General features: G+C 35.8%; 1 protein-coding gene across 1 annotated transcript in view; it reads left to right on the plus strand.

Moving 5' to 3' along the window:
• BLOC1S5 (biogenesis of lysosomal organelles complex 1 subunit 5) overlaps window positions 1-12,137 on the plus strand; it is a 45,024-nt gene extending 32,887 nt beyond the window's left edge. The window contains exon 5 of the mRNA XM_047734491.1: window positions 10,615-12,137. Within this exon, the coding sequence (XP_047590447.1) occupies window positions 10,615-10,794 (180 nt within the window). The 3' untranslated portion in view covers window positions 10,795-12,137. The remainder of the gene's footprint in view (window positions 1-10,614) is intronic.
• Window positions 12,138-12,415: the final 278 nt, after the last annotated feature.

Consider the following 12,415-nt stretch of genomic DNA (forward strand, 5'->3'; position numbering starts at 1 on the left):
TTTTGTTGTGGCAAAATACGTATAACATAAAATTTACCATTTTAACAGTTTTTAAGTGTGTAGTTCTGTGACATTAAGTACATTCACGTTGCTCTACAACCATCACTACTATCCATTTCCAGAACTTTCATCTACCCCAACTGAGACTCTACCTGTTAAACACTAACTGCCCTTTCCCACTTCCTTTATTCCTGGCAACCAGCACTCTACTGCCTGTCCCTATAATTGGACTAGTCTAGGTACCTGTGCTAAGTGGAATAGTACAGCATTTATCTTTTTGTCACTGGCTTATTTCTTTGTTCACCTATGTCATAGCCAGTATCAGAATTTCATTCCTTTTAAAGAATGACTAGGACTCCATTATATGTATATTCCATATTTTGTGTATCCATTCATTTGCCTTTGGATACTTGTGTTGCTCCCACATTACCACTGTTGTGAATAACACTGCTATTAACTTGAGTGTACACCTATTTGTTCAAACCCCTGCCTTCAGTTCTTTTAGGTATACACTCAAGAGTGGAACTACTGGATGAATTGGTAATTCAATTTTTAATTTTCTGAGGAACGACCATCCTGTTTTCTGTAGTCACACCTCTCTGTATTCCCATCCACAGTGCACAAGTGTTCCATTTTCTCTGCATCCTTGTCAACACTTGTTATTTTCTGTTTCTTTGGTAGCAGCAGTCCTAATGGGTGTGAGATAGTATCTTATCGTGGTTTTGATTTGCATTTCTTTAATGATTATCATTATCATTACTTTAATGAGTATCTTTTCCTTTGTTTATTGGCTATTCGTATGTCTTTTTTGTAGAAATGTTCCTTGAAGCCATTTGCCCATCTTTTAATCAGGTTATTTGGTTTTGTTTTTGTTGTTATTGAGTTGTAGGAGTTGGTTAATATATGTTGGATATTAACCCCTTATCATACATATGATGTGTAAATACTTTCTTCTATTCTGTGGGTTGGCTTTCACTCTGTTGATAGTGTCCTTTGATGTACACAAGCTTTTAATTTTGATGAAGTTCAATTTATTTTTACTTTCGTTGCCTCTGCTTTTGGTGTGATAGCCAAGAAATCATTGCTAAATCTAATGTCATGAAGCTTTCCCCCTGTTGTCTTCTAAGAATTTTATAGTTTTAGATCTTGACCGTTAGATCTTTGACCTATTTTGAGTTAATTTTTGTATATGATGCAAGGTAAAGGTCCATTTTCATTTTTAGTTGCATGTAGATACCCAGTTTTCCAGCACCACTTGTTGAAAGGATTGCCTTTTCCCTATTGAATGATTTTTGACATTCTTATCAAAAATCACTTGACCATCTATCTAAGGGTTTATTTCTGAACACTTCTATTCTAGTGGTCTGTGTGTTTTTCATTACACTAGTATGACACTGTTTTGACCACAGTAGCTTTGTCGTAAGTTCTGAAATCAACAAATGTATTTTGTAAAATGAAGGTTTTATTATTATTCAGATATGGTAAGACCAACTGATAAAGGGATGACTGCCATGGAAAGACTGTTTATTATCATAGTTCCCAAGTGGAGGTTGCATGCTCTACCACACAGGACCATATGAGGATGCACCAAGGTTAGTCAGGAGGTGGGGTGGGGGGCGGGGAGACAGGTTATTATCATTCATATTATTGTGGTTTCAGCAGGAAAGAACATGTGAGACAGTGTTAGCAGACTTAGGATTGGCTAATTTGAACAATTTCAGCAGGCTCTAGGGGATAAGGGCTGTCTGGCCTTGTGTGATTAGAGCAGGTAGATAGTGGCCCAGGGGCTGAGATCCCAGTAAAGGTGGTTGGGGTATGGACTCTCAGTTGGTTGGCTTGCATATAAAAGGTACACTCATAGGGGAGTCCTAAGTCCTATCTCTAGGAATAAGCTAGCCCTGGGAGGGAGTTTCTCTTTCCAGGGTTAGCAAGGCCCCAGTCATCAAAACTGTAGAACACATGGTCAGGACAGTGTGAGACCTCCAACTTCATTCTTTTTTCAGGATTGTTTTGGCTACTTGGTGTCACTTGAGATTTCATATGACTTTTAGGATGTATTCTATTTCTGTAAAAAAAGTCATTGGGAATTTAATAGGGATTCCACTCACCCTGCAGATCACTTTGGATAGTACTGACATCTTAACAATATTAAGTCTTCCAATCCATGAACATGAGGTGACTTTCCATTGACATGTCTTTAATTTCTTCTTTAAGAATGTTTTCTAGTGGGGCGCCTGGGTGGCTCAGTGGGTTAAAGCCTCTGCCTTCAGCTCAGGTCATGATCCCAGGGTCCTGGGATCGAGCCCCACATCGGGCTCTCTGCTCCGCAGGGAGCCTGCTTCCTCCTCTCTCTCTCTCTGCCTGCCTCTCTGCCTGCTTGTGATCTCTGTCTGTCAAATAAATAAATAAAATCTTAAAAAAAAAAAAAAAAGAATGTTTTCTAGTTATCAGTGTACAAGTCTTTTGTACAAGTCTCCTTGGTTAAATTCATTCCCAAATAGTCTTTTCAATGCTACTGTAAATAGAATTTTCTTAATACCCTTTTTGAATTGTTCATTGTTAGTATATAGAAATGCAATTGATTTTTGAGTTTTTATTTTGTATCTGGCAAATTTGCTGAATTTGTTGATTCTAGTGAGGTTTTTTTTTTTTGTGGAACCTTATGGTTTTCTGCATATAAGACTATGCTCTCTGTAAGCACAGATAATTTTACCTCTTTTCCAATTTAGATGCCTTCTTTTTTTTCTCTCCTAATTGCCCTGGCTAGGACTTCTAATACTATGTTTAGGAGAAGTGGCAAAAGCAAAATTTTGTTGTCTCCTTCCTGATTTTAGAGGGAAAGCTTTCAGTTTTTTGCCATTGGATATGAAGCTACCTGTCAGTTTTTCACATATTGGCCTTTATTATGTTGAGATCGTTTCCTTCTATGACTAGTTTATGGAGTGTTTTTACCATGTAACGGTCTTGAACTTTGACTAATACGTTTTCTGCGTTATATTGAAATGATTAATGTGGTTATTTTCTCTTCATTCTGTTGATGTAGTATATTTTTTCACTGATTTTCGTGTGTTTTAAACCATCCTTACATTCCAAGAGCAAAATAGTGTGTGACTATTTTAATATGCTTTTGAACTCAGTTTGCCACTAATTTATTGAGGATTTTATATCAGTATTCATCAGGAATATTGACCTGCACTTGTTTTTTTCTTATAGTGTCTTTTTTTTTTTTTTTAAGATTCATTTATTTATTTGACAGAGAGAAACACAGTGAGAGAGAGAGCATAAGCAGAGGGAGTGGGAGAGGGAGAAGCAGGCTTCTTGCCGAGCAGAGAGCCTGATGGGCTCAATCCTAGGACCCTAGGATCATGACCTGAGCTGAGAGCAGATGCCCAACAACTGAACCACCCAGGCACCCCATTTTTCTTATAGTGTCTTTATCTGGCTTTCGTCTCAGGACATTGGTGACCTCACAGAATGAGTTGGGAAGTCTTCCCTCCTCTTCAGATTTTTTGAAGAGTTTGAGAAGGATTAGTATTAATTCTTCTTTAAGTATTCTCTAGAATTCACCAGTAAACTCATCTGGTTCTGAAATGACTTGATTTTTAATACCACATGCTCTCATAAACTCTTGCTAGAAGAGGAAAAACTATTTTAAAGTTAGTTGCACTTTTGTTTTGAAAATTAGCAGGAGCCCCACATATAAGTCCCCGAGTGGTTAACAGTGTGTGCCTATACTTTTTCTCTACCTATTCAGATGTATTCAGGTTTTTTGAACCTCTTAATTACTTTTGAAATTGGAATGTGAAATACTTGTTAGTTTCTGTCATTTTTTAAAACATTGCCAATCCTGAGACTAATAATTTAATATATTACTTGGTTTAAACAATGTTATATAGCAAAAAAGAGTAGAAAACTGGATTTTTACTCTTGATTCTACCTTATTCTAAGTGTGTGTCCATGGAAATATGTCTGTATAGGAGCAGCATACATACCATATTTGACACCAAGAATAGACCTTCTTTTAACACTTCTCCCAACAAAATTATGTTTAATAATAAGCCAGATGTTAAAGAATAATGAATGACAAGAACAAAAATGCAGATGGTATTGTTTTTAACTTCATGTATGTAGTCACACCAATAAAAAAATAAAAAACTTAAAAGAACTATAACACCAAAGGAAAAAAGTAAGTAATAAATTTAAGTGCATTGATTACTTTTTGGAAAAAAAAAAAGAAAAAACGTCACCTATATATTGTCTGTTATGGTAATAATATTACCGCTTGCTTTTGATTCTTAGGCAGATTGGTTAATAACCTCATTGAATTTGATGTTTGACTATTCAAATTAAATAGTATAGACAGATTTATTAATCTGTTTGACTCACAGTTGATTTAAAATGGTTTTTATTATAATTTTGAAATTTCTTTGACATTAATATAAATACAATGTTTATATTTATATTAATATAATTTAATATAAATATAATGCTTATATTTATATTAATGTAATTTAATATAAATATAATGCTTATATTTATATTAATATAATTTAATATAAATATAATGCTTATATTTATATTAATATAATTTAATATAAATATAATGCTTATATTTATATTAATATAAATTAATAATAATAAATAATAAATAATGTAATATAATATAAATATAAGATAAATAGTTCAGAAAAGTGTTAAGCATAAGAATAAGTCCGGAAGAGCTTCATAAAAATCACATCACAATGAATTCCAAAAATTGCAATACTGTCTTTATTCTTTGGCAGTTGTTCTGATGGCTCTCAGTGTCCCCATAATATAAAAATTTTAGGTCTAAATAAAAACATACTCAAACTTAAGTACAAAAAAATGGTAGTATAGAATAATGGATTTGAACTGATTCAGATCTTACCTGCATTTGCTCTACTGTCATTGTTTAAGTGCAGTTATATTTAATTCCCCGGAGGTTGGAGGGGCTTAGTGTCTAAAGAAAGCTGAAATGATTCTGGACTACTTGGTATTTACTTTGGAAATAAACATGTGTAGCTGACTTCATCTTTGTCCAGGACTGGTTCTGTAACTGGAAGTCCTCTAAATTCACTTCAGTGTAAAAGACACAATTTATTAAAGGATAAATAATAAAAACGTGTTAATTTGAAACACATTATTAAAATTCAACAATAACCTCAGTAATTGTGTAGAGCTTTAGACCAAAGAAAGATTTTTGGTTTAAGAGTATTTTATCACCGACATTTTTCAGTATGGTCAGTGCCTGGTGATGATAAAAAACAGTCTTTCATTTGTTTGTGTCCTTGATGTAAATTCTCTACAGACAATACACCGTCTTATTACTTGCACCCAGGGCAGAGCTCTCCCACCCTCCTGCTGTTGCTGTGCCCGGTACCTATTGTATCATTGCTGAAAAGAGAAAGCTGCAGACCATCCTATGTGATGTGACTTAATTTTGTTGTTATTAAAGAAATACGTTTGTACAAACATCAGGAAATAATCTTTAGTACTCATTGAACTCTTTATAATACCGGGAAAAAGGATGCTAGAGAAAGGATTTGGTGCGTATGTAGGGAACTATCACTTCCTATCAGACTTGTATGAAGCTGTTTGACTATAACTAGAGTTAAATGGGATCATTGTTTTTCAAATGTGTTTTAATTATAGGAACACTTATTTCAGACTAAATCTCACATAGAACCCCATTTCTTTTAATTTTTTTTAGCTATTAAAATTTTTTTTAATTTTTTATTTATTTTCAGCATAACAGTATTCATTGTATTTGCACCACACCCACTGCTCCATGCAATCCATGCCCTCTCTAATACCCACCACCTGGTTCCCCCAACCTCCCACCCCCCGCCCCTTCAAAACCCTCAGATTGTTTTTCAGAGTCCATAGTCTCTCATGAGAACCCCATTTCTTGAACATAAAAGCAGAATTGCTGTTTCTGAAAGTGATGTGCCCAGGAGATGATGGTCTGCAGTTAGCGTGGTTATTTATAAAAGATTTTTCCTGATTTCTGAGAGTTTTTTGTAGTTGTGACCAGATTCATTGGCATTTTGGGCTAAGTCCTTGGCTTCTGTAACCTCCTCATGTATGAGCTGGGGCGCACGTTGGCGTTAGAATGGCTTCAGCGGAGTTGAAGTATTGTGACAGTCTGTTAGGGGGCTCATGTGCTGCTTTCGATTAAGCCGCTGCTCAGCTCCTTGTCCTATTCTAGGGAAGTTACAACTGGCCAGACTGCATTTCTGTGTATTTTGAATAGCTAGACCCTAGGGTAACCTTCCCTTCTGTTGTAGAATACTTTTTAACTCTTTGCCTAGGTGATATGTAACATACAGCTAATTGGGAATTTTTCTGCTATTACATAAAATAAAACCTTATGGGAATCTTAGAAAATGGAACATTCCATCTAGCCAAGTTTACCTCACAGCTGAGGTTTTTATCTTCTTTAGGCACACCACTTTTATCACTTTATTTTGGGAGGATATCTTTAAAAAAATATATTTCATACTTTTCTGGTTTCATAAAAATTATTATAGGCTAAATTTCTTTATGAAATTAGGAGTTATTGAAAATAGTTTTACACGATGGTGAATATGGGGGTGTCCTCAGAGAATTAGAGAGTTTTTCTCTTTGGCAAATACCCTCAAATACTATGTGTGTTCTAAGTTTTTGTATCTGTGTTCTCCCTCCCCATAAGGCTGATGCCTTTCATTTCTTCCTATCTCATTTATCAGCATTTTTTTTCTAGTTTGTGACTTTTAATACGGTGTACTTTTGGAAACCAGTTAATTAACATGGTTAGAATTGTGTGTAAAGTAAGGTAAGTTAATTCAGAATCAAAAAAGCTTTTCACAAATACTGCAGTATTTGTAATTGGACTTGACTTTTTTTTTTCTTTTGTTGGATTAAAAGACTTACTCTAGGGGCGTCTGGGTGGCTCAGTGGGTTAAGTCTCTGCCTTCGTCTTAGGTCATGATATCAGGGTCCTGGGATCAAGCCCCACATCGGGCTCTCTGCTCAGCAGGGAGCCTGCTTCTCCCTCTCTCTCTCTGCCTGCTTCTCTGCCAGCTTGTGATCTCTGTCAAATAAATAAATAAAATCTTTTAAAAAATAAAAAGACTTACCATATAGTTCTCCCCCTAAGTTTCAGTAGATGTTATTCCAGCTAGGCAGATGTTATTTATTTATGTAAAGAGTATGGTATTGGCAGTACATGAACGTAGAAGCTGTCCTTTAATTTTCTTTACTGATTGGTAAGAAGAATGCAAGATTGCATAGCACTTACTTTTTTTATTCATTGATTCATTCATTCATTCACTTGAGAGAGAGAGAGAGAGAGAGCACAAGCAGAGGGAGAGCCGGGGGGAGAGGGAGAAGCAGACTCCCCGCTGAGCTGGGTGGAGCTTGATCCCAGGACCCTGGGATCAGGACCTGAGCTGAAGGCAGATGCTTAACCCACTGAGCCACCCAGGCATCCCTCATAGTACTTTCTTTTATTAAAAGTGAGAGTCTGAGATAAAACTAAGAGTGACTTCAAGAAGTTCTTGATGAGAAAGCAAGACTAAAATTTCAGCTAGATTAGAGCATAGGCCACATTCAGCTTCTTTTTACCTGAACTGTGAGGCCAAAGAGTGATCTATCTATCTGTGAAGAAGCTAGTTGGATATATATATTTTTAGTCATAATATTCTGAAACTACGAAATAGACATACTGGTATTTAATGACATCTTAAAGTCCTTTCTTAGAGCCAAATGATAAGGAGGATTGAAATTGAGTATAGGAATGGGAAGGGGAAACTCAGTTTTATTTGAGTTGCCTGTATTGTTCAAATTATTACAAGAATCCATTGCTGAAATTGGATTACTAAAACTAGGAATGCTTGGGTGGTTCAGTTGGTTAAGCATCTGCCTTTGGCTCAGGTCATGATCCCAGGGTCCTGGAATGGAGCCCGGCATTGGGCTCCCTCAGCTCAACCCGGGCCTGCTTCTCCCTCTCCCTCTACCCTCTGCCCCCCATGGACCTATGCATGCACGCAGGGTTTCTCCCTCTCTTTCTCTCAAATAAAATCTTTAAAAATAAATTATTAAATAATTTATTGAATTTATTAAAATTAATAAAATAAAAATAAATTATTAAAATTAAAGGACAAAAAAGGAGGAGGTTAAAAAGTGGTTTGATTTTCCTTCTAGATGTTTTGCTTATAATTTGTATAATAGTGACATTAATTTTTATTAAGTTCCACAGGCAGTGAGCTAGGAACTGGACATGTAATACCTCTGGACTTCATATTTATTTATGAACGTAAAGTATTTTCCTCATTTTAAAGTTAAACTTCAGCTTGCTTAGGGTCCTGCAGCTGGTAGCAAGTGAACCAGAATTTGAAGTTAGGTTTATATGCTTCCCAAATCATTTTTCCATTGAATTGCACTGGAAAAAGTGCTCTCTGGTGGGAAGTGGAATCAGGGCTGTTGCCTTGTGGTCCAACTCACAGGGTTGGCTGAGCCAATTATGGCATATCTTAAAAGAATAAAAAGAAAAGAAAAATCTATTAAGCAACATCTGAGTATGCATGTTTAGTATTTTCTGACTTACTAAAAAAATAGTTTACAGCTAAAAGCAGGATCCCATCTTGAGAAAGTCTATATGCATTTTCTTCTATCTTTAGTCTGACTGTGGCTTTTCTCTTAGAATATAATAATTTTTGCCAAAGTTCCATGAAAAGAGTTTAATGAACTCTTCATGTTTTATTCATCTTTTGGAGAATTACAATCCATGAGGCTGAAAAGTTAAAAAATAAAGTTCTGAATTTTGTTTAGCCTGTTTCCTAACTTTATTGCCACCGGCAAACCCCTCCCTACCCCTCTCCCCACCACTGTAGTGCCTGGTCTGGGGCACATATTTTAGGGGAATGTTTGACTTTAAGGCAGACTTCAGACTCACTCCAACCTGGTTTCACTTGAAAAGCCTCTGTGCAGAGAAACCGGATCAGATTGGCAAGAAAAAGCTCTTATAGTAGTTGTTTTTGTCCTGTAGAAGAGACTTTTCCTACCTGTGTAAACCTTCCTCTGGAAAGATACAATTCGCACTTCGGATAAAAAAGGCATAGGTTGGGTATCACAAAGACCTAAGTTTGAATCTTCAACTTAATAGCTGAATGACCGTGGAGAAATACCTTTAGTTTCCTTAAACCTTAATCTTCATGTGTAAAGTGAAAATAATGTCATTTTATAACAGTAGTTTTTAGGAGTAGATAAGATGCGCAGGACAGGTAGCAAAAACATGCATTTCATAGATACTTAGAGAACAACAGATTATCCACCTTTTTATCCTGCTTATCATCATCTCAGATGAGAGAGAAAATGGAGCAGCAAGGATGTGATGACAGCATGAAAACACAGTTCCCATTTTTTCCCCTACTGGCTACCCTTTGGTGTGACCAAGCATCTGGGCACCAGTATCTGAGTGTGCCAGGTGTCCTGTTTTCATTAGAGTGCTGGAATTTATAATGGCTTTAGGTGCTTTATAACTTTTTATGGTTTGTATCTGTCCCTTTTTTTTTTTTTTCTTAATAGGACTTAGTCTGTATCCAGACTTCTAAAGACATGTATGTAGAACATTTAAGGCAGGGAGATAAAATTATTTTTCTAACTCTCTTTTCCTATTTAGCTTCTCTTTGTTGTATGTATTCAGAGATGATTAAAATTGTACTAAACTTACACCTTTTCACTTATACATTGTTTTATCTTTATTGTTGTGGTAGTCAAAAGAAAATTTTTTCATCTTCATGTAGAAATATTAAGGAACATCTCAAGAACTTAACTTATTTGCACAGATGCTTTTGGTGTTTATTTACTTTAGGGAATGGAACTAAACCAGAAGAAATGTCATGAGTTCTTTTCCAGTGATGAATAATCTTTGCATCTTAGGTCTTTTTTAGATTTAAAATCTTTTTAAAATTTTCTTTAAAAGATTTTTTGTTAATTTATTTGACAAAGAGAGAGCACAAATGGGGGGAGTGGCAGAGGCAGAGGGAGAAGCAGGCTCCCCGCTGCACAGGGAGCCCAACTCAATCCCAGGACCCTGGAATCATGACCTGAGCCAAAGGCGGATGCTTAACTGACTGAGCCAGCTAGGTGCCCCCAAAGCTTTTTTAAATTTAAAATCTTTTTTAATGCATCGAAAAAATATTTTAGGTAAGACATGCACCTTGGTTTCTCATAATAATGATTTCTTTTGGCAATTATTCTTTACACTTGATTTAAAAATTATATACACTTAAATGGAATTTGAGAAGAAACAGAGACATGAAAATTTACTTGGATTGTATTTGATTTTGTCACTTAAAGATACTAGACACTTTAGAAATTTCAGAAATACGGTTACCATCCGAGTTCACTCACAGTAAGAGAAGCCTTAGATGTTTCTGATTTGTCCTGTTCTTGTTGGATATTAAAACTGCCGTGCCGTTGTAGCATTGTGACTTTCAAGCTGATTGTTGTAGAAGGCAAATACCAAGAGTTAAAGTTATGTTTGTCTCTTGTGCATAGAAGAATAATTGTCTGGAAAATGTCATGTGACTTTCAAATTTCTTTTCTCAGATTCTTAATGACCATTTAATAGCTAGTGAAAAACAGCATATCACCCAGTGGGAAGATTTCATGAAAGAACAACACAGCAGACAGGCTGAAGTGGATGAAGAACACAGAAAAGCCATGGAGAGGCTTAAAGAACAGTATGCCGAGATGGAGAAGGACCTAGCGAAATTTTCAACCTTTTAAGAACTTTAACCACAACAGTGACAATTTAGTAAGAGAACATGGACTTCCCCCCAAAAAACTGTGCCCACCAAACCATTTAGCCTCTGCTTCAAGCTTAGCAATATATTCAGTGGCACTCTTATATCAGAAGAAAGTTCTATTGGAGTCTTAATGAAGTGTCTAATAGAAGAAGAGTGCCACAACTTTCCAGTTTTAAGTGCCTATATATGACTATTTGAATGGGGAGGATAGGAGGAAAAAAATGGGATAAATTTGCTTTTTGTTAATCAGCATTGGGTGTCTTTTCAGTTGATTATCTCAGAGAACTGTAGGTATAGACTTAGAAAAATAATTTAATTCATTCCCATATTGGGTTAGTTATTGTGGCTTAGAAGGCAGATAGAATAGCTACCTGTCATAACGCCCTTGGCTATTAGAAGAATGTATACAGTATTATTCCATGGGTAATGTTGACAAAGACAACTGTCTTTGGAACAGAGATCCCATTTAAGAGAGGTGAGAGTCAAAATCTTTTCTCTACCGAGGCAAAGATGGCCGCATTGGTCTTTGAACCGCCCATTGGGAAGGGTTGCAGGTTTTACAGGACAGCATGATGCCACGTGTTTCACTGAATGACAAAACACACTTGTTAAGTGGCCTTCCAGCACTTAATATTTTCAGCTTTTAAAACAGACTTAGAAGGAAAAGCTTACCAAAAAATATTTGACGTTTAGCCTTTCCAAAAACCATAATCTTATCCATAGTATTTACCTCATTTTTGTGTCTGTTTTGCTGTGGGTAAGCTTTGTAAGATAAATAATGTCTATCCATGTTTCAACTGTGTAATGAGTAATCAGCAAAATTGGCCAAGGAGTCCCTCTGGAACCATATAAAGATTCTGGCTCTGAATAAACCAGAAGTGTTTGCCCACATGGCAAATGATCCATGTTAAATGTAAATCCTTTTTTAGTGTTTAACGTCTGTTCTCATAAGCAGGTGTATTATGATGAAACATGTACCAATTCTGTCATCACTGTGATCTTTAAAAAAATCTGCATTTAACAGCCTAATTGAGAAACTAAGTTGATTTTTTATTTGCCATAAACCTAGCAAAATTAAATGCAATAATTTCTGAGATTTATAGCAAATGAATTCAAGGTATGGATAAATCTTTCAAATATTTTTTATTGCTCTCCTGTAAAGAAAGGCACAAGAAAGAAAATACCCAACTTTCTTGTGTTATCTCAGTGTTGCTACTGCAGAGAAGTGACAATGCTTGCTTGTGTAAATTTATGGCTTACTGTCAAAGCTTCATTCTTGGCTGCATGTTGAAAATGTGATTAAAGTTAATAGAGGAGATGAAATAAGTATTTGAGATTTCTTTCAATAACACTGAACTTCGGCCAACTTTCTCTGTCCGCTACTGTAGGCTTGACAGGTTCATCAATCATTCTCTGGTACCTGGACTAAAAAGAGCACTTGCTGACACTAAGGCATGTTGGAATTTTCTTAATTCTCTTTCAGTGGATGAAAAAAAATAAAACCATCCTTCCAAAAATAGCCCACACATGAAAAGGGAGGGGAACCTTAAATGAAAATTCCCTTTGTACTGTAGGCAGTTTTTGGAATGCTATTAATTGCC

This window comes from Lutra lutra, chromosome 6 (genome assembly GCF_902655055.1).
Source record: "Lutra lutra chromosome 6, mLutLut1.2, whole genome shotgun sequence".
Lineage (NCBI taxonomy): Eukaryota > Metazoa > Chordata > Mammalia > Carnivora > Mustelidae > Lutra > Lutra lutra.